Source organism: Odontesthes bonariensis, chromosome 3 (assembly GCF_027942865.1).
Source record: "Odontesthes bonariensis isolate fOdoBon6 chromosome 3, fOdoBon6.hap1, whole genome shotgun sequence".
NCBI lineage: Eukaryota > Metazoa > Chordata > Actinopteri > Atheriniformes > Atherinopsidae > Odontesthes > Odontesthes bonariensis.
In genome coordinates this window covers 20236871-20262512 of record NC_134508.1, presented here as the reverse complement: position 1 = coordinate 20262512, position 25642 = coordinate 20236871, and the positions used below count along the sequence as shown (strand labels likewise).

Genomic DNA, 25642 nt, shown 5'->3' with positions numbered 1-25642 from the left:
TTGCAAATGAAACCTCCGCTCTCACACTTCTTGCGTGAGTCGGTGTTTTCCGGAAAGAGCAGCTCAGGCCGATGCAGCACATCCACCAGAACTGACAACTCAGCCTGGACCAGCGGACGCAGGCGGTCCTCGAGAGCTGACACAATGTCCTTCATTACAGACAGATGAACATCCTTAATGTTCGTAGAAATGAACCGGGACGAGTAGGTGCAAACACACAAAGTATACCTGCAGCCTCTCGATGATGTTCCTGTAGTCCCGCGATGCGGTCACCACAGATTCTTTTCGAGTCGCATTGCGAACGGTGAGTCTCCAGCTCATGGCTGTCTTCTGCACAATGCTATTGGATTTCACAAACAGGTTGTTCACCTGATTGTCCAGGTCCACGGGGATGGCTATTGCTCTGCTTTTGGCTTAGAGGCACACCGCAAAAAGCATGTTTAAGTACCATTTTTACCAAAAAAAGCTACTATGAATTACAAGAGGTTAACATGAGAGCTGAGAAGGGTGTTGAACTTACCAACATCAGAGAGCACTTTAATACAGCTCTCAACAGAGCCCTTTTGGACTGGGATCAACCAATGGCAGTGATAGACCCTGAACACTCCCTGCAGCAGCTGCACAAAGACTGGTTGCCTGGTCTGACAGGAAGATACAAAAGTAAACAAATAGGAATCATATAAAATTTATATCACCATTTTCCTTCTTGTTTTAACTCCGTGCTTTGGTCTTGAAAGAAAGAAAAGGTTTCCCAACGACACAAAAGAAACCCCATCTGTCCTCACCACAGTGTTAAGACAACACACACCCCTCTTCAAACAGTGCTACGGTCATGTGAGAAAAAAAGTACATCTCTCAATTCTAAGATTTCACATTATTGGGAAAGAATAAGCTAAATGATCTGGTCTTTACCTGGTCCTACAAATTAGGTTATTAAAACTTCGACTGAAAACACAAGGCACTTTATGCTGTGTCATTGTCTATTTAGCAAAAAAAAAGTAAGCCAAAATGCAGAACCACTGTGTGATAAGCTACGCACACCAATGATCCAATAGCTCGTTGAACCGCCTTTAGCAGAAATTATTTGAAGTTATCATTTTCAGTATGATGTTATTGAACTCTCACATCCTTGTGGAGGAATTTTGGCCCACTCTTCTTTACAATGCAGCTTCAGTTTATTTAGTTAGTTAGTTTTAGTTTATTTAGGTTTTCAGCCATGAGTACAAGCAGCTCTCTAAAGGGTCCAGTCCAGACCTTGCTTTATTTCTTTTTCGGCCATTCCATTGTAGATTTACTGCCGTGTTTGGGATCTACGTCCCATTGCATGTCCCAATTTCAGCCAAGCTCAAGCTGTCTGACAGATGGTCTTAGAACACATTCATCACCCCCACCTTGCCATGCTTGACAGTTGTTATGAGAGATTTGTGCTGATATACTGCATTTGGTTTGTTGCTAAAAGTGAAGCTGTGTGTTATGTCCAAACATCTCCACTTTGGTTCCAGACATTGTTCCAGAAGCCTTGCGGTTTGTTCACAAACAACTTTGCAAACCTAAACACTTCTGTTCTTTTTAAAGAGAAGAGCTTTTCTTCTGGCAACCCTTCAACACGTTCAGTCTTTTTCGAATTGTGATGTCATGAATTTAACATTTAAAAATACTTACTGGCCTGTAGATTCTGAGATGCAGCTTTTGGACCACCCCCCCAACATCTCCGAGCATTACTCAGTCTGACATAAGAGTGAACGGGAACAGTTGCTTCTCTAAGATCATTGCTGAAGTATTTACTTCTTTTTTTTTAATTCAAGTTTTTATTGAACTTTTCTTAGGCTTGGTACATGGCAAATTAAACATGTTTCTTTATACAGGAACAAGTAGTATATGATTAAGAATTGATACTAATAACCGACTTCGCACATATTTGTCTCAAAAATAGGCAGCTGATACAAAGACAAGGTGAGTACATAATGATATCCGACTGCTGAGGCATACAGTATTACAGGATCCCACTTGGGGAAAGCACAACAAAACAAGAAAACCTTGTCAATGTTTGCAGCCACCTGACGATAGCCCTGTTACGGTGTTTACTGCTCGGTCTGCACGTCGGGCTGCACGGTCTACACAGCCCGCAGTGATACGAAGGTAGAGAGAAATAGCGCGAAGCGATTGTGAGGTCTGACTTTTTCTGGATGAACGATTTTGTGATGTAAATGTATTACTTTTGAAGGCATATTGTTTTGAGAAGCAAAACGCTTTATTTCTGTGGCCCCAGCCAACTAGCCGGACTACCTTCGTCAACGCCAAAACGAGGCTGGAACTCGGCTCACAGGACGCAGCAGCGGGTAAGTCAAATTTAATAAATGATATTGCAAGTATGGGATGTCATACAGCTTCATGTCAAAAGAGGCGAACTATCCCTTTAACGCTGCAGACCAGCACACTGACAAAACGTCCGCTCTTATTGAGGTAGTCGCACATACTCATAGTCAATTAATTGAACACACTTGATAATTAGCACCCGACTGCTTTTTACCTTATCAATTCCTATAGAAGGTTGCAGCTATTTTTCTCCCCCCCCCCCCCCCCCCAGCATTTCTGCATAATGGCTTAGTTTTTGTTGAATCTAGACAGTGCAATTAAGACGCAAAGTTATCAAAGCACAATGTGATGTCATGTGCTGTTGCTCTCCTTTGGTTGTCTTTACCTGATTTTAAGACCAGATGAGGACCAGGTGATTTATACGATGTCCTGAAACATAAAACCTTAAAATTGGAAGAGGCTGTGCTTTCTTTTTCAGGCCCGTAAACATGAGCTGGAGCAATAGAGCCTGTGGTGAGACCAGCATGCTGACTCAGTGGTGGCTTGTTATTTTGCTGGACACCCATCATTCCCAGAGCCAGAGACAGTTGCCCAAACCCTACCCAGTAAAAATCTGGGATTTTGCACATACTTCACAGAAGACTCACACACGGTACATACAGCTCGTAATAAGGTAAAGCGCATTCCTTAAAGGCGGGGTAGGGGATCTTTTTCTGGAACATTTTTTTTTACATATTGCTTGAAATACTCTTCACACCCCCATTGCAACCAATTAATTAAAAGTTTTGACACAAATATGAAAAGTTTTAGTGGCCTCTAGAACGTACAATCTAGGAAAAACAGTATCCAATCATTGTGAACGGACCGTTCACAATGATTGGATACTGATGCCGTCTGTCAAACTGCAATCTGCTCCTCCCTCCCCCTCCTTCCCCCTGTGCGCGTACCCTGCTCCGTGAACGTCCAGAAGCTTGGCAGGAAGCTAAACTAGAGCCAGCTTGGCTAGCACCTAGCATTATTAAACGTATAGTTAGCATAAACTAAATACTAAATACGGCAACGATCGATGCTTGCTGTCAGAACAGCGCTCGTGCACCTTCGTGCTCGTGCGCGTTCATGTACTCTAGAGGCGTGCCTTCGGGGGAAAAGTGAAGAAAAGGGTTGGGACTTTTTACCTGTGTATTTTCAAAATGCAGCTTCGCTGGACTCAAAATCCAGGATCTCCTACCCTACCTTTAACATCCCAAAAAAATTGTATAACACCAAAGTCTGTTTCCCTGCTGAAGTAAAACTGCTACAACTACCTGAAGCATCTTCCTCAGCAGAGGAGCCTGCAGCAAAGAACACATGTAAGCAGTGATGAAATAAAACTTGCATGGAAAATAACAAAACAATTAAAAATACACGGACATCCAAATACACCACAATGCATGTGACATATACCAGTCAATCCTGGACGGCGTGTTAACTCTAAAATGGAGCTCTTCATATTGAGAAACAACACAATAAAACCTTTATTCTCTCATAAGAATGCATCCAAGTTAACTAAAGAGATTTCTAATGTATGAACTAGCAACAAACAGTACAACAAATTATTAGTAAAGTACTGAGGGAAAAGTACTTCATATTTAAAGTATGTTTCCAAGATCTGTTCAAAGTTTGCTTTTAAGGGACCGCTTCATCAGGACAACAGGACTTTAACAATTTTAGTCTAAGCAGTCTTATCCTACAACAGTCTATAAACTCTACAGGATCATGGCAGATGGAAGCTTATGAAGAGCAATGAAAAGCAACTATTCCTTTTCATTAATCAAAATGACATGAATCAAACTCTGAGCAAGCAGGGATTTTGCCACTTAGAGAAGCCCTTAACATGTGAAGCACTCTGTGCATCTAGTCTAATTCTCGGCAAGAGCCCAAAAATTGGGGACTTTTTTTCTGGAAACTCACGAGGCAGCCATTGTATTTTATGTTCCATCTGTACTGATATTCCTCTCCATGAGCACAAAAAGCATGACGCATAATGGTAATCAAAAGCCTTGAAGAAGAGCCCATGTAACATTATCAGAAGTGGGTATTAAAAAACAGAAAATATGTGGTTATTACATTATTCTTATTATATTATTAATTTTCATAGCCCAAAAAGAGCTATAAAATACATAATCTCTTCTTCTTGGAAAGGTACTAACAACAACATTATCATCCCCCTACTCACTCATCATGAGACTCGGTAAAACCTTAAAATGCCCTTTTCTGGTTGTGTTTGTTACAGATATAAACGTAAAAATCATGAATATCTGCGTTTGAAAAGTTTTTAAGGAATTTGGTGTATTTTGTAATGGAGGCATGCTGAAATCCATAAGAAAAAAAAAAGACCTCTGAGAATTTTGTCCCCCACAAATGCGTCATTTTAGGTAACATGGAGCAGTGGCTCTTTTTTAATGCTCTGAACAGTCTTTATACACCCTACACCACTGGGTTTGCTTGCCTGCAAGTTGCGCTTTCAGGGTGGGAATATTGTGTTCTGAGCAAGATACATGCATTCAGTGCAGGTGACAGGACAACAAGCAAAGCATATTGCAATAAATTGTGACTTGTCACAATTGTCTCTTTCAGAATTTTGAAATGTTCCACTTTTTCATGGCTTAAAACAAGCTTGATATTCTCATGCATTTCACTCATTCAAATCCACTTTACAAGTTTTTGAACCGTTGCATAAGCAAATGTAACATGGTTACCTGCAGGCTTGTGCTCTGGTCAGAGAAAGGAGAGCTGAAGAAGGTGGTTACTATGCTCATGACTGTCTCAGTCACATAGCGCTCCAGAATGACGTCTGCATGCTTGCGGTCACTTATATTGTTACACACCTATGCACAACGGGAGTAAAAAAATGGCTCTTATTTCACAGTTTTTTTTTTTATTTCTGTGTAAAGCAAATATGGTGCTCCTTACTCTGCAGATGTCAACTAGGAAGTTATCAAAGAGTTTCCACATGTGGTTGGAGGTGTAGATTTCCTTCATCTCGACCTCGGTGTCCACGTAGCAGTGGTTGAGAAAGTTGATGTAGGCGATCTTCACCTGAAGGATTGCAATTAAAGGTGGGGTATGAGATCTTGGAAAAACGGTTCCTGCAAGCTATATTTTTGAAAATACAAAACCTTGCTTCTCCCTTCAGCCCACCCCTCGAAACCACGCCTTCAAAACACATGAACGAGTCACGAGTCTGTGAACGCGCAGGGGGGACGGGGGAGGGGGGCTGACGGTTGACTGGAATGTCAGAATCCAATAGAAGTAACTCTCATCATTACTTCTATTGGTCAGACATTTCCTCTTGCTACACCCTCTACAATGGACTAAAATATTATTTTTTTTCCCCAAACATTCTATTTTAGTGGGTGCAATGGGGTCGTGAGGAGGTTTTTCAGACAATATGATAAAAAATGCTCCAGAAAACATCTCATACCCCACCTTTAAGGTGAATGTAAAAGCTTGTTTCAAATGCAGCAAAGTATAATTATTGTATTTCCAGATCCATCATGAATGTCACTTGGTAAGTATTTTATAAAAAAAAAAAACACAGTAAGAATTAAACTTTCATTCCAACTCTTCAATGCATCTCATTCAGAGTCTCATCTCACCTCAGGGATGCAGTCTTCATGAGTCACCACTCGCACTATGTCATCCAGTGGTAGCAGGGAGTTGCACTTTATCTCTGTGTAGACATTCTTGCCCTCAGTGCAGACAGCCAAAAGCTCCACCAGGTGTATGTGATACATAAGTGGACTGTTCTCATCCATGCGATCCCGCTCCGATCGCATCATCTGGACCAGAGTTTGGAAGGAGGCACGATCGTTGTAGAAAACCAGAACGTCTTCTCCAGCGTTCACCAGCTGTAGAGAGAAACAAATATTACATTAAGTCAGAGGGAGACTGTGGCATAACTGGGAAGCATTTGGGAGGGGAAAAGCGTAGAAACAAGGCACAACCTCTGCCATGACGATGTCCTGACACTTTTTGATGAACTTGTTCTCTGCTTTGACAATAGTCTGCAAGAACTTGAGGTACTGCACGTTGCGGCCGTGGGTTTCAATGCAGTGGACAAAGTGCTGAACCACCCGCTCATTGATCTCACTGCACAGCTGGAAGTTGTTCGTGAAGATGTGCTGCATGGTGATGGCCTCTAAGATCTGAGCAAAAGACAAATCAGACAGGAGAAGCAGAGCAGTTGGTTGCTCTTTGCAGCAATATGAAGTGGTGCATGATCATGGAGGACAGCTCACCCCTGGATTTAGGAAAAGATTGATGTGCTTGTGGAGCAAGGTTTGATTCTGCTGGTTCCCTGCACAGAAGTTCTGCAGAAACTGATGGGCTAGCTTCATGATATCTTGCATGCGCAAGTCTTCTCCCTGGAAGGGAAAGAAATCTTGGTGAGGGTTTGTCCAAAAGTCTTGAACCACCCTCCTTTCCTGATACAGTTTGTGTTAAATGTGAAAGTGGTGCAGCAATTTACTGAAACATGTGCAAACATAAATAGAAAAAAAGTATATAAAGCAAAAACAGTCAATTTGACCAAGCTTGTTTCCCTCCTTTAAGAGTGGCTTATTGACGGACACCCGTTACATGCAGATCTTCTATTTCCGATGAGGCTTTGGCTACAGTAGATTGATCCGCTGAAGGGCCAGATTCATCTTGGAGGTCCAGTGTCAGGTCATGTGGGGGCTTGTTCAGTTTCCTTTAGAACATCATGCTGAGATATGCCAGTTTTTTCAGCTCAAAAACTCTTTAGCACTTATTGGTGAAAAAACCCTATTTTATGTCTGTCACACTGTGTCACCTTTGGTATCTTTTTTTTTTTATAAATGCACCTAAAGATTTGGGAAAAACATTATGTGTTTTGTGTCAAGCTAGGATCTAAGGACAATCTAAGGATATCATTTAACATATTCTTTGGTTAAGTTGCCCGTTACGTGTGGACACAGCGTTGGTTCGTCCTTTGATGTAGGTGAATTATCCATAGGTCGTTGCTAAGTGGCTAAATTAAAAAAAAAAAAAAAAAGCATTCCTCTGAAAATGGTCCGATACAAGGACCAGAAAAAGAACAGTGAACAGAAAAACACCTACAGAGAACCTGGAGAACTATAAGACCACAAGATTACAAGGTCTGGCTGATTTGAAGCAAAATATGAAGACTTTGGCACAGTTCCGTACGCACATTTAAAATACAAAAACTTAATTGAGATCCTTTTGTACCTTTTCATAGGGGATCTGTAGCAGCTCAAGAACCACAGCATGAGCCCCCATGTTCCTCAGCAGCCTCTGCTGCTGTTTCCTGCTTTTCCTACCTGACAGACCTTCTTGGACACATAACCTGCTGAGACGCAGCAGAATCTAAGTGGGACAAATGACAAAAGACTAAAGTTGTTTAGATGTTGACAACGCCTGCAAAAAGAAGATCATTACCAAACCTTTATACTGGCAATAACATTATTACCTCCTTTACAACCCTGTAGTTGTAACTGCTTGTGCTTTCTGCTTTCTTTGGTTTGTCTATGGCTCCTGAGTCCCCCTGCAGATGACAGCATAACAAAGTATTAAAAAAAAAACACAACCCCTCAGTCATCAAGATGTAGTGGGAACTTTCCGGTGAGTTTGTTTTGATGTATAACATATTGCACCTTTTTCCGTTTTGGCTCAGCTGAAAGCGCCTCTCCTGCATCCATGCCCTCATCGGGCCCCAGTCTCTTGTACACCCAGAGCTCGGACTTCTCTACAATAGAGCGCAGCTGATCCAGGTCTGACTTTATTTGCTTGTAATTTTCCACATCTTGGCTTGTGACTAGCAACTGCACCTGTTAGCACACAAAGTCGTTGCAGTGTGAGGTCAATGGTAGAAAAAACTGAGGGACAAAATACTAAGCAGATAAAATATTTCTGTACATTTATTTATTTAGAGACTGTATGCATGCACAGAATGACTGGGCATTTATCAGTACCTCAGTGTCTTCTAGTATTTATGATAATCGCTAGATTTTACAGTTTTCCGACTATGGTATGTAATGCTTGATGGGCTTGTCTTGAATGTGATACGCATTAAAAATAAAAATAAATACCTACAGTACGTTTATTAATTATTGGTTCCATTACTCTAGTTTGCTTTTTTTTTGTTACCAGCTGGAATACCTGCTTAAATGCTTGCAGAACCTCCTGTCTCTGGCTGAAATGCCTGAAGAGCAGGTGTAGGGCTCGGGACACCAGAGGAGGATAGTCATGCATGGTTAGGTGAAGCAGTACCCTCAAGAAGGTTCTACCACCATGATCATCCAGGTCCAGCGGGGTGTTCTCTTCACTAGACATTCAAAGAGCACACATTCATATTCAAATAAATATCCCAGGGCTCTAGACTAACTTTTTGCACTGGTGCGCCCAACTTTTTTGCATTTAACACAGCAGTTTTACAGGTTCACTTTTATTTATTTATTTATTTTTAAATCGCTGTCCATATAGGCAATATTGACTTGTAAACGATTAGCTAGCAATCTGGTGAAAATAAAGTTCTTTATTTGAAGCCCAATTCTACAAACTTACTGAACTTAACTTGTCTGCACTATTGCCACACTTTACAGTAAATGCAGTGCATTATATTTATCGGCTTTACTGCATCTTAGCCAGGGAAACTGGTCGAGCCACTCTCTTGGAAATGTATACACTTTACCCCTTTTAATTTCAGTTGGTTCTGGCTCGGAGTCGATCGTATGTGGCTCATTATCTGATGCTAGCTCCGGACCAGGGCTTGACATAACGTGGGAGGTTGACGGCTCCGTGTCAGAGCATTGGTTGTGGTTATTTTCAGACGTATCAGGCCTTAACTTAACCAAAAAGTTGTCAATCGTTCATCTTATCACCCGCGGCTACATCCACTGTTTATCTGACGGTTCATCACCTCTCTGTCTGACTACAGGATGCGCGTGTTCAAACCTACACACACGTACACGGGCCAATCAGAGGGGGGTCCCGCCCTTCACTATCTCTGATTGGTTTAGACCACGATATGGGTCTAACGTGTGTCTGTTGTTGAACCACAGGGAGACTTTCAGAGTCGCTTAGACTTTTTTTTTTTTTTTTTCTCCCCTCGAATGGGTGGTTGCACCGGTGCAACCTGAGATTTTTTTTAGGCGCACCATTGAGAAAATAGGTCGCACGTGCGACCTCTAGAGCCCTGTATCCTCTTTGACTTCATATTTGCCACCATTTCTGTAGAAAAGCTGAGTTTACCTTCCACCAAAGATGCCCTCGGCCTGCTCCTCTATCTGCTCAAAATCTAAAGCCCCTAGAGAGTAGAAGGTTAATGGTTATTAACACTGTCCACTCAATCAATCCCACCTGAGCATATAATTAGTGTAGATGTTAATCTAACCTGGCATATTGTTTGGACCCTCCACTGCTCCAGTTATAGATAACTCACTCTGGGAATTACTCTCATCAAACTCCCTCTTAAAGATAGAAAGCAGACAGGAGATCCTGTAGTCCAGACGGACATTCAAGATGAACTGCCGGACAAAACAGAAAATAATATACATACATGTATGCTGCATTTGTTCTACAGTTTGGTTTGTAGTTAGCATGAGTGGAAAACTGAATATCCTTCACCTGCAGGATCTCAATGATCTTGAGCTTGGTGTCCATGACCAGCACGTCCTGTTTCTCGGGTTCTATCTGCGTCTTCACTGTGCCTCCGCTTGAGCTGCTGTTTGAAGTCGTAGGAAGGAAACCGCCTCCTCTCAGGACTACTTGGGACATCAGCTCTCCCACGCCATGAATAGACCTCATCACATTACTACCTGGATGCATACACGCACACAAACACAAACACACAGATCAACTCTATGTCCATCACACGTGTCCTCCACTGACCACTCAGGTTATTCATACCTTTGCTCTCGTCTCCTTTGTCCAGTTTGCTGAAAGGGAAAGTGGTGCTTACATGGACACAGTCTAGAATAGCCAGCAGGATCTTGGTTAGTCTGAGCAGGTCACTGAAGTTGTAGAAGCCAAAATAAATCAGGTTCCTGGCCAGATTTACCACCTAGACAAGGAAAATAGATCTTTGACAGATTAATGGATTTAGCCTTTCAAAACTTGACGACTACAATGCAAGTCTAACTTTATACCACGAATCAGCCAGACCGACCTCGAAGGTTAGTTTGTTCTTCTCTTTGTCTGCAAAAGGAAAGCTCTGACAGACCACATCTCTGAGGTAGTTTTCAACAAACTCCATAGTCTGCGAGAATCGCTCCTTAATTTCATCTTTAGATGTCCCATCATTGTCATAGCTACAAATTAGAGGATAAATACATACATAAATACACAGTCTGAAAGAAATGCAAACATACATTTTGTGCAGACACAGAAGAAATACTTTGCGACATAATTTCATTTGTCCATTTTCTCACTCGTCAATGGCAATCTCTGAGGGGATTTCGGACCACAGTCGTGCGTATTTGACCGGTGTAACCTGCTCCTGAGGATCACGATCCACATGCATATGCAGCATCATGCGACAGAAAGAGGCTCGCAGGTCATAGGGAAGGTCCTCATCAGACATACAGCGCAAGATCAGGTCCACATCCAGTTGACCAGAGATCTTGTTGATTGCCAGATACTGACGGTCCAAACACATCCTGGCAAACAGGTTCAGCTGGTACCTGCAGCATTTATGTACAAGTTAAGTCAGCCGCTTTAGAGTTGGCAAACTAAAACAGTCAACATGTGGAAAATAGGTCGTAGCTGTCACCTGTAATAACTGATCACTTCCTTGTCCTCCTTCTGTCCCTCTTTAGCATCCTGGGCCAGCTCCCGAATGCTTTTACTACGGATCTCTTTATTGCTGTCTTTCCAAAACAACCACACCTCCTCTTCATCCTCCTCCGACTCCACAGAGTTCTCCCCATGCAGCGCTCCCTCGATCTCAAACCTCGAGAGCACCAGTCTGCAAAAGGGAGAGTTGATCGAGGAAAAATGTCAATGATTTTCTTTATTTTGTTTGTTTTCTTGAAAGCTTGCAGAAATGACAGAACAAGGTGATAAATCAGTCTCACTTGTTTTCTAAATTTCAATCTACTGCCATCCGATTAATCTATGAGACTGATGTTGATATTTTTACTTTCAACTGATAACAATCCAGTTTGTAAAACCTATACTTTCACCATTCAAATATGGGCCAATTTTCTACAATATAGCAAGGACTATTGTTTTTGTTTAATCACCAGAACTTAATTTGGTGGGGAAGTAAATTAAATCAAGAAACATAATACACAGAGCTATTAGCATACTCACTTAGTTTCTATCAGGATGTCTGCATTTGCTGGATCAAGCACCGCATTACAGATGAGCTCCTGTGTCACAGGGATGGACTTATTCATTGACACACACAAGTCTGAGAGGTAGTCCAGGAACCTGGACATGTAAAGAAAAGGGAAAAAAGATCCGCTAAAGCTTTCCAGTTGATCTACAAAAACATCACACCCTTCAACACAGCCTTGTGCACCAGTGTGCCACGTGAGATGGTAAAGCATTGTAACAGAGTCACATCAGGCCAGCAGATGGTCAGTAATGACATACAGCAACAGCAAAGTGAAAACCCACTCACAAACCTGGGTTCGCGGTTCTTGCGGACCAGGCTCACAAACGTGTCGATCTCCGCAGCGGTAATGTGTTTCTCCAACAGCTTGCGGTTGTTATGGAGCAGAGCTGTGATTGTGTCTTCTGCCAGGACATCATAGCCAATCTGTTTCTGCATGAAGCGAAACTGTTTGGCAATATACTCCTGCAAGACATACAGACATCATGAACATCCTTAAGAAATCACACCGTGTTCATTTCAACATGTTGAGTTATACGCTATTTTACCACATGAGCTTTTTTAAAACTGTACTCAATGTCTTTGAATTGAAAGGAAAGTTGATGAGGGGTCTTGGCAGATGAGCTTTCTAGTACACAGAGAACAAGACATTCAGTCACAATAAAGATTCCGGATAGATTTTATTTTTGATATCAGCATTTCAACAGAACAATAGTTCCTTTCACTTAGACTGGAAGACAAAGCATCATTTAAAAAACTGCAGTGACCCATATACCTATGTCACATGGCGCTGACGCTCACAGAGATTTTCAGGCCTGACGGACTCTACCTGGTTCTTGCGGTAATCCTGCTGAGAATGACGCAAAACCCTGTAACACAGGCGGCAGATATGTCTGAAGGGGGCATGACGCTGGTCAGCCAGCTCCTCCAGTCGCAGCATGGGCCCGTCCCCGCTGTCAGTAAATGGAGCCTGCAGCAGCTTGAAGATCTGAACAAGAGGATGATGTTGTGACAGTTGGAGCCATATAAAGGCTGAAGTCATTGGAACACGCTGACTCAGATAGCAGACGTAGCATGCGTGCCACTTTGACACAGAGTTACAAAGATTTGAGGAGGAGGAGGTCAGGGGGCTTGCAGTGTGGCTCAAACAGTTTAAACTCAATTGGACAATGCAATCCCAAGTGGGTTCAAAATGTTATTTTTAAAACATTAAAACATTACCTGTTTGAGAATATTCTGTTCTCTCATAAGTTTCTGACGCTCCCTGTTGGGTTTGTTAACCATGATCTCTAGAACATCCTGTCCATTGTTGGGAATATCCACCACAAAGAACACCAAGTCCTCTAGGAGCTTGGTAACCGCTCTGATTGGATTTGCAAAAAAAGGAAAACCAGACATACAAAAGGTATAACATGACAATTTAGCTCACAGAGAGAGAGGTGTACAGTCCTGCCTCACTGTAAATGTATACCTCCTCTCATTCTGCGTGATGGTGCCTTTTTCCAGCTTTCCAGCAATAGAGGCCAGCACTTTACTAGCATCGTTTGCAAAGTCAAGGTCTCTCACTTCTGCCGGGGAGACGGGCACAATGGCAAAAGCCTCCTTGTCCTCTTTTTGAGCAGATGTGCCAATCTTTAATCAGAAAAGAATTATACAACTTCATTCGCATAAGAAATGTGAGGTCATTTTGAGTATTTACAGTTCAATACAGTATTTACAAGCTTCAACCGTATGCAACTCCATCCACACTACATCTTAAACCCCAAAGCACCATAGTTACTGCTTGGCAGAGAAGGAGGGAGTTACAGAATTTCAACAGTTAGTTAAGACTTTTACTACCAAGGACGTCTTGTTGACTTATCAAATCTCAAAAGACCCAAATAAATCTTGCATCAGGCGTCTGATTACTGATATACAAATTAATGCAAAGGCACTGTCACTCACACGCAGCATGACAGGTTTTTCTTCCTCCTTATCAATTGGCTGGTTGGTGCTGTGAACCCATGTGTTGGTGCACAGGTGTCTGAGGCGCACATATGAGTTTCTGAAAATACATTTGAATTTCTTTAGTTTTCATGGTAATTTATTTATTTTTTTTTTTCACATCTTGTAATACATATAATATATATGTTATTTGGGTTTTTTTCAGATGCCAGACATTCCGAAATCATAATTTTTTAAATGAGACGGCTTTAATCAAAGATTGCCAATAGTTGCAAACACTAAGCAGTTTGGTTTTTTGTGAAAATGCACTTAGAACCAAGTCAAGACACTGAACTGACATAGTACTCAAAAAGTATGCCACGAGACAGACAGGGGTGGAATATTGAATGTTGTCAGATAATCCAGTTGAGTAAAAGCAGCAATTTCAAACTGAGCAAATACACTATAACAATTAAATATGCTGCATCCGAGGCCAGACCTACGACCAACTTATGATAACAGTCCAAAGAGACATGAGAAGCACAACAGCCTTTACTTAAAATCTCTAAAAGAAGCTGAAAAAGAGTATCAAATTAAAGGAAAAACTTGGTGGTGAAACAACACTTGTGTTCACTTCGGTGCAGAGTATGGTCCAAGTAAACATTCGAAATTCAATCATACTGCTCTGCAGGATGTTTGAATAAAATGAACAGACCAGGCTGCTGGTGATTTTGTATCAAAAAAGTAAAAGGTTAAGATAGAAATTGCTTTGGAGGATTTATTGTTGGAGCACAGATGGCAGTCATAAAGAATGCTCAACCTAGTTAGGGATTCAGCTGAGATTGTGAATTAAGTGACACATGCTTACATCTGTGGGAAAAATGTTGTAATTAAAGACTTTGTACTTTAGTACGATATGCAGGAAAAACAGATGAGCAACACTTCCTTGGATGACTGAGAATGCCACAGCCTGATATAAGACCAGAATGAATCAGCCAGAGTTCTTTCACAATCACATACAAAGGAAAATAACAGCAATGCCGTAGCGCATTAACCCCTGAAGACAAACAGGAGTTATGTTAAGTTCTTCAAAAAGCTTCAAAAAGTGGCAGTGATCTAAAGAGATGTGGAGAAGCGTGACGGTCAGAGGAGTTATCTGCAGCATGCGTGCCGGCAAATTGTGTGGCGCAGTACAGGCCTGAGTGCCTGGCGCCAACGGTTAGAGGATCTGGGGACTTAAATGTTATGCTCGGAGACTAAGTTGGTGTTGTTAGGGTCGACTGTTTTTCTTAGATGGAAGGGTTATTTGAGGTAAATACATAGGCCATGAGTGATCACTGAAAGCATAATAAGAATGATAACGAGGCTCATATACTGTGGCCTTCACAGTCACCATAGTTCAACCCATTTGAACATCTTTTTCTGGACCGTCATGTTCTGGACTTGCCATCATCATTATCAAAAGAACAAATGAGGGAGTTGCTTTCGGAGAAATGATGATCCATCTCTCGAGCGGAACTGAAGAGACTAAAGCTTCTCTAGAGGCCCAACATTTTATTAAGACACTTACACTTCTTGTTTCTCCTTTAATTTGTCTTCCGTCTGTACATGCTCACATTAGTACTTGACTAGAGAAAAACAGGACTTTGTTTCTTGGTTCTCTAAGACTTTTTACCTCTCACCCAAAAGGCTTCTTAAGTTCAGACTGGCTGATGGGGGAGTTTCAGGCTTGTGAGCTGTTGCTGGGAAACATTGAGGTCCCATGTGTGTCACCAGCTTCTTCACCCATCCTGTGGGACGTTTGGGTGACTGTCACCTCTGAAGTGTTTGCCCAGCAGTGCAGTATGTAGTAGTGTTATATTTACTGAACAACAGTATCAATCTTCACCAAACTCACAGAAGCTGACAGAAAGAGATGACTGTGTCAAACCCAGAACATTTCCCCTTTTGCGTGCCGTTCATCCCTACTCATATACTGTGGTGATCCCCGATCTGTAGGATATCTGCTGTTTGGTTTTCAGTGGAAAGAGTGACAGACCAGGAACCAGACCAGTGATTTCTTCACAGTCAGATATCGCCAGTAACCCAACATTTGAGAAGGTCTCAAACGCCTTGTGAACGCCTTGTTAATGTAATTTTCCTACCTGGGCACAAGCGAGTCTCCCCCTCTTAAGGTGGTAGGGTCAAGCTCAAATATAGAAGAGATGTCATTTCCATCAGGAACTGACACAAGTGTGTACATGACTTTGTCTTGCACATTTCTTAAACGGGCTCGCAAGGCTTCTTGCTCGGAATCAAGCTGTGAGAGGAGAAAAAAAAAATTCGGATTAGAAAAACAAGTCTTAACAAGCTGAGGTTCTCGTTCAGCAACTTAGACATTCATCAAATTGCTTTAATGGCCGCTGTTTTGTTAAAAGAACTGGGTCATGTTACTGACAATGAAAAGCTGCATTCAAGTCGCTGTTTAAAAAAAAAAATCATAATAGCATCAAATGCTTTATCTTATTGCCTGGGTCAGCATTTGTTAAAAACTCATCAGGCAGAGCACAGAAGCGTTCTGCTGAAGCTTTGAGGAGAGACACATTTACAGTTGAAGGCTGCCATCTGCTGGTAAGGAAAATAATCAGATTCTCCAAGAATCCACTGAGCCCTCTGGTGCTTAAAATGGTAAACAGTGCAATTGTAATGTTTTTTTTTTTAAAAGCAACATTTACTCCCTTTGGATCTACTGCATCTACAGAAATGACGACAACACTTCATCTAAACTTAGTGTTTCTATCGTGGCTCTCCACACCACAGTTTGAATATATGTAGCTATCCAACACTGAGTTTGAAATGATCTGATATGCTGGCACATTTTACCTGTTGTCCCATATGAAGGAGGTAATTCTCAAACAATGGAACAGGTTTGAATTAATTTGAACTGAACTTAATTGTAAGCAGATTGACTTTTTGACATTTTTGTAGAGACTGTCAGTGGGAGGGTGGGGTAAGATGAGCCATTTCTTAATTATAAGAAGAAAAAAGATAAGAAAAAATGAGGTAGAAGTAAAATGAGAGCCTCTAACCGACATTTCAGGATGCGTCTTATCAATTTAAACAATATGAATTGATCTATGACTAAGAGTTCTAAAGATGTTCTATTAAAAAAGTGTTTTCCGTGGCTCATTTTCCTCCCGATTAGGAATAAGTTTATCCAGGTCTTGGGAAAAATCGTACTGTATCGCAGCAAACTGACCATCTAACTGAATCTGAATCAAACCTTTAAAGATAACTTGCCTCTTTTAAAAAACAAATTTACAAGTCTATTTTTTCTTTTTTTTTTTACAAACGGTCATATTTCTTTTCTCAAAGATAAAATAAAACCTACCAAAAAGATTAGTCCAAAGTTGTAACCTTCCATAAAACAACTACAACTAAACAAATGTCAATGCAGAAAGAGAAAATAAATGTCCACGAAACTAACAAACATTTTTGTCAAATAAAAAGTCCAAAACAAACTGAAAACTAACCCAAATTAACTGTCATATGCAAAACCAGTCCTTTTTTTCTTTTGGGAACTTGCATACAAAGCAACAGCTACAGCGTGAAAACCAGCGTACGTGACTGTTCAACACTAAGGCTGCAATGAACAACAGGGTTTATTGCTCATTTGTTGCAGTTTGTCCAAACTTTAGTCCGGCCCAATATACCCCACAGCGTTTGGCTCACTTTGCCCCATATATCAGATGTTTTTGAAAAAAAACTAGCTGGCTTACCAATTCAGGCAAATATTTACCTAACCGCCTTGAATGGGTTTATACATTGACAGATTACCAACGTGAGACATAAATATTTTTACACCTGGTTCAACTGCCATTAATGTGGCAGCCATTACAACCGGAAGGTCAGAATTTCACTTTGACGAGCCAAAAACTGTTTTTAAAAGAAGATTGATGCTTAACGCTCCTCCCCGTGTGCTTCCTCTTTTCATAGTGAGACAGATACGATGGATGGCATCTAAAACGCTCACATGACAATAAAAGTCCACGGTTGCCAAGATACAGAGGGTGGGTCTACTTACTCACTGGCTCATTTTACCAATCTCTCCCCTACATATGAGAGTTATTTACTTCAAGCAAAACCAGTATTTAAGTGTGGTCTACTTACTGGAGAGCGAGAATCAAGGCACTCCTCCTCATACTCTGGGTTCACCTGCAAAAAGACATACCGATTGAATTTTTTACACTACGGTTTACATACCTACGTAAAGATACATCTATAGACAGATAGCTATATCTCAAAAAGTGAATATGTCTTGATTTATAGATTCAGATAATCATAGAAAGACAGAGACACACACTGACAGATAGATAGACAGTCTGACCTCTGCAGCCAGGTAGTGTCCAGTGGCCAAGTGTTTGAACCTAAACAGGCTGTTCCAGTAGCCCGCCCCCCCTCTACATGGATCATGCTGTACAACCTAGGACCAGAGCACACGGCGTATTAAACAGGTGAGGGTAAACAGATACACTGAGAAACAGATATACAGTCTTCCTTCATGTCACTTTTGGAATTCAGCACACAAAGCAGCAAAAAAAAAAAAAAAAAAAATCTGCAAAGCCTGACCTAAAAATACTGTCGCTCACCTCTATCTCCCACAAGGCTTTGCTGCTAGTTGCCGAGGTAGCTGACTGCCGCCCAGTGGTGCGAAGAAAAACATATTGCTTTTTTCTGTGATCATCACACGTGAGGAATTTCTCCTGCTCTGCGTGAAATAACCGCACCACATCGCCCTGCGGAGGAGGTAAACATCTGTCATGGCTGGAAATGTCTTACTTTAATATTTCAAGGCAAATTGACTCTGTCTGAAAAGAAAGAAATCAAAATGTGGGTCGAGAAAATGTTTAAAAACCCACTCTGGAGAACTGGCTTTTAACAACAATCCTTTAAAGAAGCAAAATAATGTTTTCATATATAAGGGCTTGTACTTGTACTACGTGCTTGTTTCATTTTAGGAGTGTTACACAGCGGACCTCGAGGTCTACTCAGTCTTCTTTTTTTTAAGTTAAAGTCGCTAATGTAGAGCCATCAGTAACACAAAACATGGTCTCATTTGTAAGCATCCACTGTGACTGATGCTCCTGAAATAAAAACAAAAGCAACCAGCCCACTCAGATCTGATGAGCAACCTTATGAAACGCCCACAGTTTGCAATACACACTGTCTTTGGGGAAAAAAAAGGAGATTCCAAATTTTTTCATCAAATTCATTACACTAAACCTTTTCTGAAACTGACTTTAGAGCTCCTTTATCTGCCTATTCCTTCATTTAATTTTACTTTAAGTCTGTCATAGTATTGTAACACAGGGGTCTTCAACGTTTTTCAGGCCAGGGACCCCCAAACTTATGGAGAGTTGGAGCAGGGACCCCCCTACTATTTATATGGCATACAATTGTGTTTTATATTTAACGGGGCCTAGTGCCGTGTATAAACATAGCTACTCTGTTATTGTACATTCAATACTAAGCTATTCAAATAATACACAGGTTAATATATTCATGTTTTTATTTTAAACATGTGCAAGGTACAGGGTGGCAGTGCCACTGCCATTTATAAACAAACATCTTGCAAACAACACTGAGCTATTCAAATAATCCACAGATTTTAACTTTAAACATGCATGTAGATGGGACAATGAATCCTCAAACCATCTGTGGATGGCACACGTTTTCACACAATTTGTGAGAAAAAACTGTTTGAAAAAAAAAAAAAAAAATGTTTTTTTTTTTTGTTTTTTTTGTTTTTTTTTTTAAATCGTCTAATCAACCAAAGATTTCGCGACCCCCCTGCAGTACCTCCACGGACACCCTGGGGGTCGCGGACCCCCTGTTGAAGACCTCTGTTGTAACACATGTGAGTTGTATTAGAAACAGACCACAATGTTATGAAATGGTGTAAAAGAGAGAGAGAGAAAACAGGTTTATCTGATAGCTGTTGGGAGACGCACCCCTTTTAGGACAACCTCCTGGTTGTCACCCCATTTCATAAACAAGACAATCTTCCAGCTGGTGTTACAGTTTACAGAGTTCACCTGAAAAATAGAAAGAGTTGAACGTGACCGCAGGTTTAACTTCCAAGCAGCAATCCTGCACAGTGGGGCTCTGCAGCAAGCCACAGTGTGTAATGTTTGTGAAGTTATTTACTTATTTTTCTCTCTTGTTCCCTAAATTCAGACAAAAAATCATTTCAAGATAGAAGAAAACCTTTAGGTTATGTTGGCTTCCTGTAATTCAATCATTTGACTGCTCCACTACTTGTAAAAGGAGATGTCTCTGGGCGGACAAAAGCAAAATATCACATAAAATCCTGAAAGTATAAAAATGGTATCTACTTGACTTCACTGGCTGTGTGTAGATGCACAGCAATATCCCAGCTATTGATCATTATCTAAATAAGACAATCTTATGATTATGGTGATGAGTTGCTGATGGGAAATTTCATTCAAATTGCTGTTCAGATATTACAGAGCTTTGTCCAAATAATGACGCAAAGGTTTACAAAGTGCCCACATTGCATCCCCATACACAATTTGAAGAGTCTCTAAGCATAGAGCTTTAGCTCACTTCCCCCTCACCCATGGCCCACAGCCTTCCAGTTTTGCCTGTGCTGGAGCCGGTGTTGTCAAATCTTGTGACAAAAAAAAATCTATGATCTATGACAACAAGCCCATAAAACTGACTATGTTCTTAAGGTCCAAATCATTTCATATGAACTCTATAGAGCTCAATCCTATTATTGCTTTCGCTGAATATGACCTTATTTGGGCTAAAGTGATCAGAAAATGCTGCTTACATGGCAGAGTCTTAATCAGAGTAAGGTCCTTATCTGGTTAATATCAGAATATTGATGTGCATGTAAACCAAGCCATGACTTCAGATCTATTTTTTCCAACTAAGATATCCTTAAAATACTTAACCAATTATTAACAATAAAACAATGAGGTTTGCCTAATTTAAAGAAAAACAGTATACGATTGTAACAAATGAAGGAATCTGTTTGCATTGCTGTAAGATCATTGAAATGCCCTTTGATAACATAAAAGAGGTAATGGTGCCAAGGAACACCGAGCAGTACACCATTATGGGAGAAAAACAGATGGATGACAAACGGTTAAAGAAATAATCAAGTCAATCAGTCAAACCTCGTTGCATCCCGGATTATCCACAAGTTGGTGCGTGCTAGCATGAAGTGGCTGACCAGCGTTTACTGGGTTCAGGACCACTTTGTCGCCAATAACCACCTGCAGTCACACACAAAAAACCACACACAGTGTAAAAACAAAAAAAAGTGTTGTTCAGAGTGTTTGTGTCGTCCTGACAGAAGCAGAGATGGAGTCATTCAAGACGATGAAAAGCTACAGGAACCGTGATACTTCATCCATAAAGTCTCCAGGTCATTCACCACTTATGAAGTCATTCTCACCTGAATTCTATAATTAGGATTAATTGTATCATATTATTTGGTTAAAACTTGATGAATCTAATTTCTCTAATCGCACTTTTTCTTATTTACTTAGTTACATTTAGTTTAGATAGGACTAAGAAAACAATAAATATTCACAAGTTGGAACTAACAACTTATTGCTTTTGAATCATAAAATGTCTGGAATTATTATAAAATGATCAATAATTATTTGAAATTATGACACATCTTAGTTTTCAATTTATAAACTGTGAATATGTATTAATTATATAATCAAAATATCATATAAAAATGTAGATATCATTAATTATATTTAAATCCATTTCAACTGCATTTTAGAAATTACAACCATTATTATTTGATCATTTGTTAGTAATGAATTGATTGATCAATCAGTGACTTAAGAGGGTCCACTGACTCTATATTAAAAAAAATTCTCAAGGTAACCAAACCAAATATGTGGAGAAATATTGTCATCCTGGTAACCAAACATGGAAGAAAGAGAGGAAGTTCTGGCTGGGTCCATCTCTCCTGAGTTGTAGGTGTCTTATGCGACAGAAAGAAAAGGCGTTCTGTAGAATGTTACAACTTTTGTCAAATACGGTTGCTTGAATGTGCGTTGTATTTGTTGATTGTAATGAGTGGATGCCACAAGGTAACAGCTGGAGGAAGAAAATACAGACTGAAGATGATGCTGCTGCTGCTTAAGAGGAGGTTTTCTCACCCACCTCTTCCTTCAAACATCCACACACAAGCACCCAGTGTGACTCAGTCTGCTGACAACAAAGAGGATGTTTTTGGGGTGGGCTGCCATTTCTTTTGATTCTCTTTTCTCTTGATTATCATAAATAGTGAAGCAACTTATTGTGCTTTTTAAAAATGTATCTTATTTTTTTTTTTGGTTTGCTTATCTCGGTTATGGTTTGATGTGTCGTTTGTTATGTTGGCCTTTGCCCACCCTGAAGTTCAATTTTACTCCTTTTGAGTGTGTGACCATAATGTAAATAAACATTTAGATTTTAAAATCTTAACAATACGTCTCTGTGGCTGCTTGAGACCTGGGGAGGATGGGTCCTTTTCATATTTTACAGACAACCTCTAGAGGGGACATAACACAGGAGCAGCATGTTGGCAGGACAATGAATCTTGTTGGTCAGTGTTGTGCTTTTATCACTACCTAAGTGCCAAGCCTCTTGTGCTTTGTCAACAGACCGTGAATGGGCACACTTGAAGACACAACTCTACTTGTGCTATTCTGTTAGGGAAAAAAGAAAAAGCCACAGAAACGTGCCCTAACTTTTCTGTCCATCTTCACCATGTGTAAACTGGTAACTTTATTTCAAAGTGAAGGCTGGAAAATGTAAAAAGAAAAAACGTCTCTCATCAAACCTTTCGTTGAAGTTGATTCACAAACAATTTAGTGATCTCCCCCTGCACCATGACCACAGACTTGATGACTCACACTGTCCCCAATAGAGCGAAGTTTGTAGAAGGGCTGTATGTAGAACCAGGAGCCCTCATTTCCTGCAGTGTCCAACATCACCCTCATGGCGTTCTTCTCCAACAACGCTGGTAAACGTTTGTTCACTGTCAGGTATTTGTTGCTCTTCAGGTGGAGAAGCTGCCCGGAAAATACACACAGTGAAATGAAGACAATGAAATCTGCTGTGAGGGGGAAGGGCCTCTTAATGTGAACTCACGACAAGAAAGGAACTTTTATTTACAGAAAAACCATTAGTGTTCTTTACGCTATTAGGAGTGTAATTAAATGTAAGAAATATAATAAATAAATCTTACTATTAATGTTTTCTCCTTCTAAACTCAGGGGCATGCACTAATTTCACATCTAGTAGAATGCTGTTTTGAATTGGAATTGGTGGTGGGTGGAGACAATTGTACTAACTAGACTAATCAGAGCAGACAGGGCTTTTTGGAAAAAGGCCGGGGGGGGGGGGCTTAAAAAGCCTCCCAGCTTCCGTCATTATAGCAAATTTGACATTTTGCAATAGCAGCTTGCCATGACAGCACTCGTATTATATTCATATAATGTTCTATACTCCACCGTCTGTGTTAAAATTACGTGTCGATTCAAAATAAGTGTGAATTCAGTTCAAGAGTTAACATTTAGTAACATGCTCTGTGTGCACTCAACCTCAGGCATATTTCAGATTTAGGCACATCACATGTTTGAATATTTGTGAGATTAAATCACCCCACTGATGGTATCACAGTAATCTCATTTTAATCAAAATTTGACAAAAGTACCACAGAAGTTTTTTTCCGGCCAAATACAAGGAAAGATATTTCCGAGGAACAAACCTGAATAACATTCCCATACTGAATTACTGAGCCGAGAAGCTTCTTATTTTCAGAGTCGTTTTGCTTCTTCTCCAAGTCGGCCGCATGCTGGGATGGACAAAAGAGAGACGCGAGAAAGTTAATCCGACAGCTAACTTCTTCCACTGCCACCAATCAGACATAGAAATGCTGTGAGAAACAATCTAATTAGCTGTTAACAAGGCACTAGCATACAGAAATATTACTGTTCTTAGACTAAAAATGCACAGTTCAGCAGAAGGGCTTTAACTGAAGCTCGGGCTCATATCCATGGATACAGGGGAAAGATTTGCAACCTTCCATTTTATGACTGTGCGGTCAGATAGTTTGCTTTAAATGGTATTGTATTTCAGCAGACTGAAGGAAAGGAAAGCCTCGAAGGCAGAAAAGTATGACAGTAGAAATTAAAGCTTTACAAAAAATGTCTATAAAAGGAAACTCAAGGATTCTAATCGCAAGTATTCACAATAAAAACTGCTCTTACACTGCTTAAACTGTTCTGTGGCATGCACAGTCAATACTTCTGTCCATACACTTTGCATCCAGTCACCATATAATCTAAACATTTAACAGTTAGGAGTTTTAAGGATGTTAGTCCACTGCAACTTCATCCTGTCTTTTCTCTTGTGATCCCTGCATTTTGTGATGTGCCACTGGTCTATAGTGAGCCCTGTGAGGTGAACAGGTTGTCACTTCCCTTACATGAAGCTTGTTGAGCAGCACTGTGTCAGTGTTCCCTCCAGGCTTCGCTGCTTTCCAGAACTGCTTCTGGGCCGAGTAGCGGTTCATGGGACACAGTTTGAACAGACAGTCTGCACAGAAACAGAGACAGAAATCGGTGGAGACAAAGATCGATCACAATGAAGTCACGTAAAGGAGAGGAAAGAAAACAAGAACGTGGAAAAGATGTTCGCGTAATGTGATTGAAGCAGTGTGGGAGACAGGTCACAGCTACAGGTTAGCATAAACCAACAGATATTTGTTGCTAAAACAACAGAACACATGGCAACAACTGCATAATAAATTGCGTATTTTTGACAAGTTATTTATTCAATGAATTCATAACAAAAGAATTCAAACAGACAGTATTTTCATCCCCTTCTCTGTAGACTGATCCAGACATACGTGTGCTTGCACTTCGCACACATATCAGTAATTCTCCTGAATGGAGATCAAAGGGCTTTGTCTGCTTCAGGGAGGAGTGATGCAGGACAAGAGCGCGTGTACTTGTTTGAGTGCTCTTGCTTTAACAGCATAGTAACATGTGAATACATTCTGAGGTCAGACCACAATAGGCAATGAACACAAATAACCTCCATGCGTCTGTGTGCGTTACGAGGGGGCACAGTAATGGCCGTTTGGAGCTTGTAACCGCAGCAACGATGAGACGCTGCCGTCATCAATAGAGTTTGATTAGGCTGTTCATTTTCATAGACTGTGTAGCAAGTTGCAAGGAGGGAAACCAGGCCTTTTATTTGCATGTGGACACAGTTTTAATGAAGTTCCTCTTCAGTCCCAGGACAGTTCCTCTTCTGTAGCATGCTATAACTCCAATACAAAGAGGGTTTTATTCAGCAACTATAGAATAACTACTTTCCCTGAGTTGGAACTCTGTTCACAACTGACTCCTCCCCCTGAGTCCTGGTTTTCCTCTGATTTCACCACTCAGACCACAGCTTTCTTCTCTGAGAGGGGGAAAATAGGAGAAAAAGAATAATCTGTCCATCCTTCCTCTTTTACGTCTCTCTCTGTCCTCCACTTCGAGCCACAGTAACATGACCAAATAAGGTCAGCCATGAGAAGGGAAGCTGGATGACAGAAAGAGAGAGGCGAGGGTGGGGACTCCCTATCTTTCCCCTTCAATACGCTGTCATCCCTCCTTCTCTCTGAAATCTTCAAACCATTTCACACACCGCTCATTTCCTTCATGGCTAAACTGTCTCGATCTCCTGCATCTGCATCTTCTACCCCCTCTCTCTCTCTCTCGCGCCTCCTCGTCTTGTGTTTACTTTAGTTTGACCCAAAATACAGTTAGACAAAAACAGCGAAAAGGAACTGAAACAGAAATGAGGAAGGCAGCAAGAGAGTGAAAGAATGTCAAACAGAGACAGTAAAAGTGAGTGTGAGAAAGTGGAGGACTTGAGAAAAGCAGTGCTGCGGATGTAGCGTTTTCTTATGCGCTCCACAAATGTTCATAAATAGATGAAAAAGCCAATACCAGCCATGGATCTTGCTGGTAGCTG

General features: G+C 40.8%; 1 protein-coding gene across 6 annotated transcripts in view; it reads right to left on the bottom strand.

The window, feature by feature from the left end:
• LOC142377096 (inositol 1,4,5-trisphosphate-gated calcium channel ITPR1) overlaps positions 1–25642 on the bottom strand; it is an 80500-nt gene that overhangs the window by 40604 nt on the left and 14254 nt on the right. For 4 of the 6 annotated variants that reach the window (XM_075460867.1, XM_075460868.1, XM_075460870.1 and 1 more), the window contains exons 4-38: positions 24102–24211; positions 23382–23468; positions 22525–22683; positions 20782–20880; positions 19588–19671; positions 18226–18372; positions 17964–18059; positions 17747–17791; positions 15742–15896; positions 13619–13718; positions 13146–13306; positions 12896–13037; positions 12504–12662; positions 11967–12139; positions 11650–11769; positions 11108–11302; positions 10767–11018; positions 10505–10646; positions 10246–10399; positions 9964–10154; positions 9731–9863; positions 9589–9643; positions 8497–8662; positions 7992–8165; positions 7808–7882; positions 7567–7704; positions 6597–6722; positions 6303–6503; positions 5955–6206; positions 5269–5394; positions 5055–5183; positions 3621–3647; positions 521–641; positions 229–413; positions 1–149 (exon numbers count right to left, since the gene is read on the bottom strand). In XM_075460867.1, the coding sequence (XP_075316982.1) occupies positions 1–149; positions 229–413; positions 521–641; positions 3621–3647; positions 5055–5183; positions 5269–5394; positions 5955–6206; positions 6303–6503; positions 6597–6722; positions 7567–7704; positions 7808–7882; positions 7992–8165; positions 8497–8662; positions 9589–9643; positions 9731–9863; positions 9964–10154; positions 10246–10399; positions 10505–10646; positions 10767–11018; positions 11108–11302; positions 11650–11769; positions 11967–12139; positions 12504–12662; positions 12896–13037; positions 13146–13306; positions 13619–13718; positions 15742–15896; positions 17747–17791; positions 17964–18059; positions 18226–18372; positions 19588–19671; positions 20782–20880; positions 22525–22683; positions 23382–23468; positions 24102–24211 (4828 nt within the window). The remainder of the gene's footprint in view (positions 150–228; positions 414–520; positions 642–3620; positions 3648–5054; positions 5184–5268; positions 5395–5954; positions 6207–6302; positions 6504–6596; positions 6723–7566; positions 7705–7807; positions 7883–7991; positions 8166–8496; positions 8663–9588; positions 9644–9730; positions 9864–9963; positions 10155–10245; positions 10400–10504; positions 10647–10766; positions 11019–11107; positions 11303–11649; positions 11770–11966; positions 12140–12503; positions 12663–12895; positions 13038–13145; positions 13307–13618; positions 13719–15741; positions 15897–17746; positions 17792–17963; positions 18060–18225; positions 18373–19587; positions 19672–20781; positions 20881–22524; positions 22684–23381; positions 23469–24101; positions 24212–25642) is intronic. The other 2 variants (XM_075460869.1, XM_075460872.1) reach the window with 1 other exon arrangement.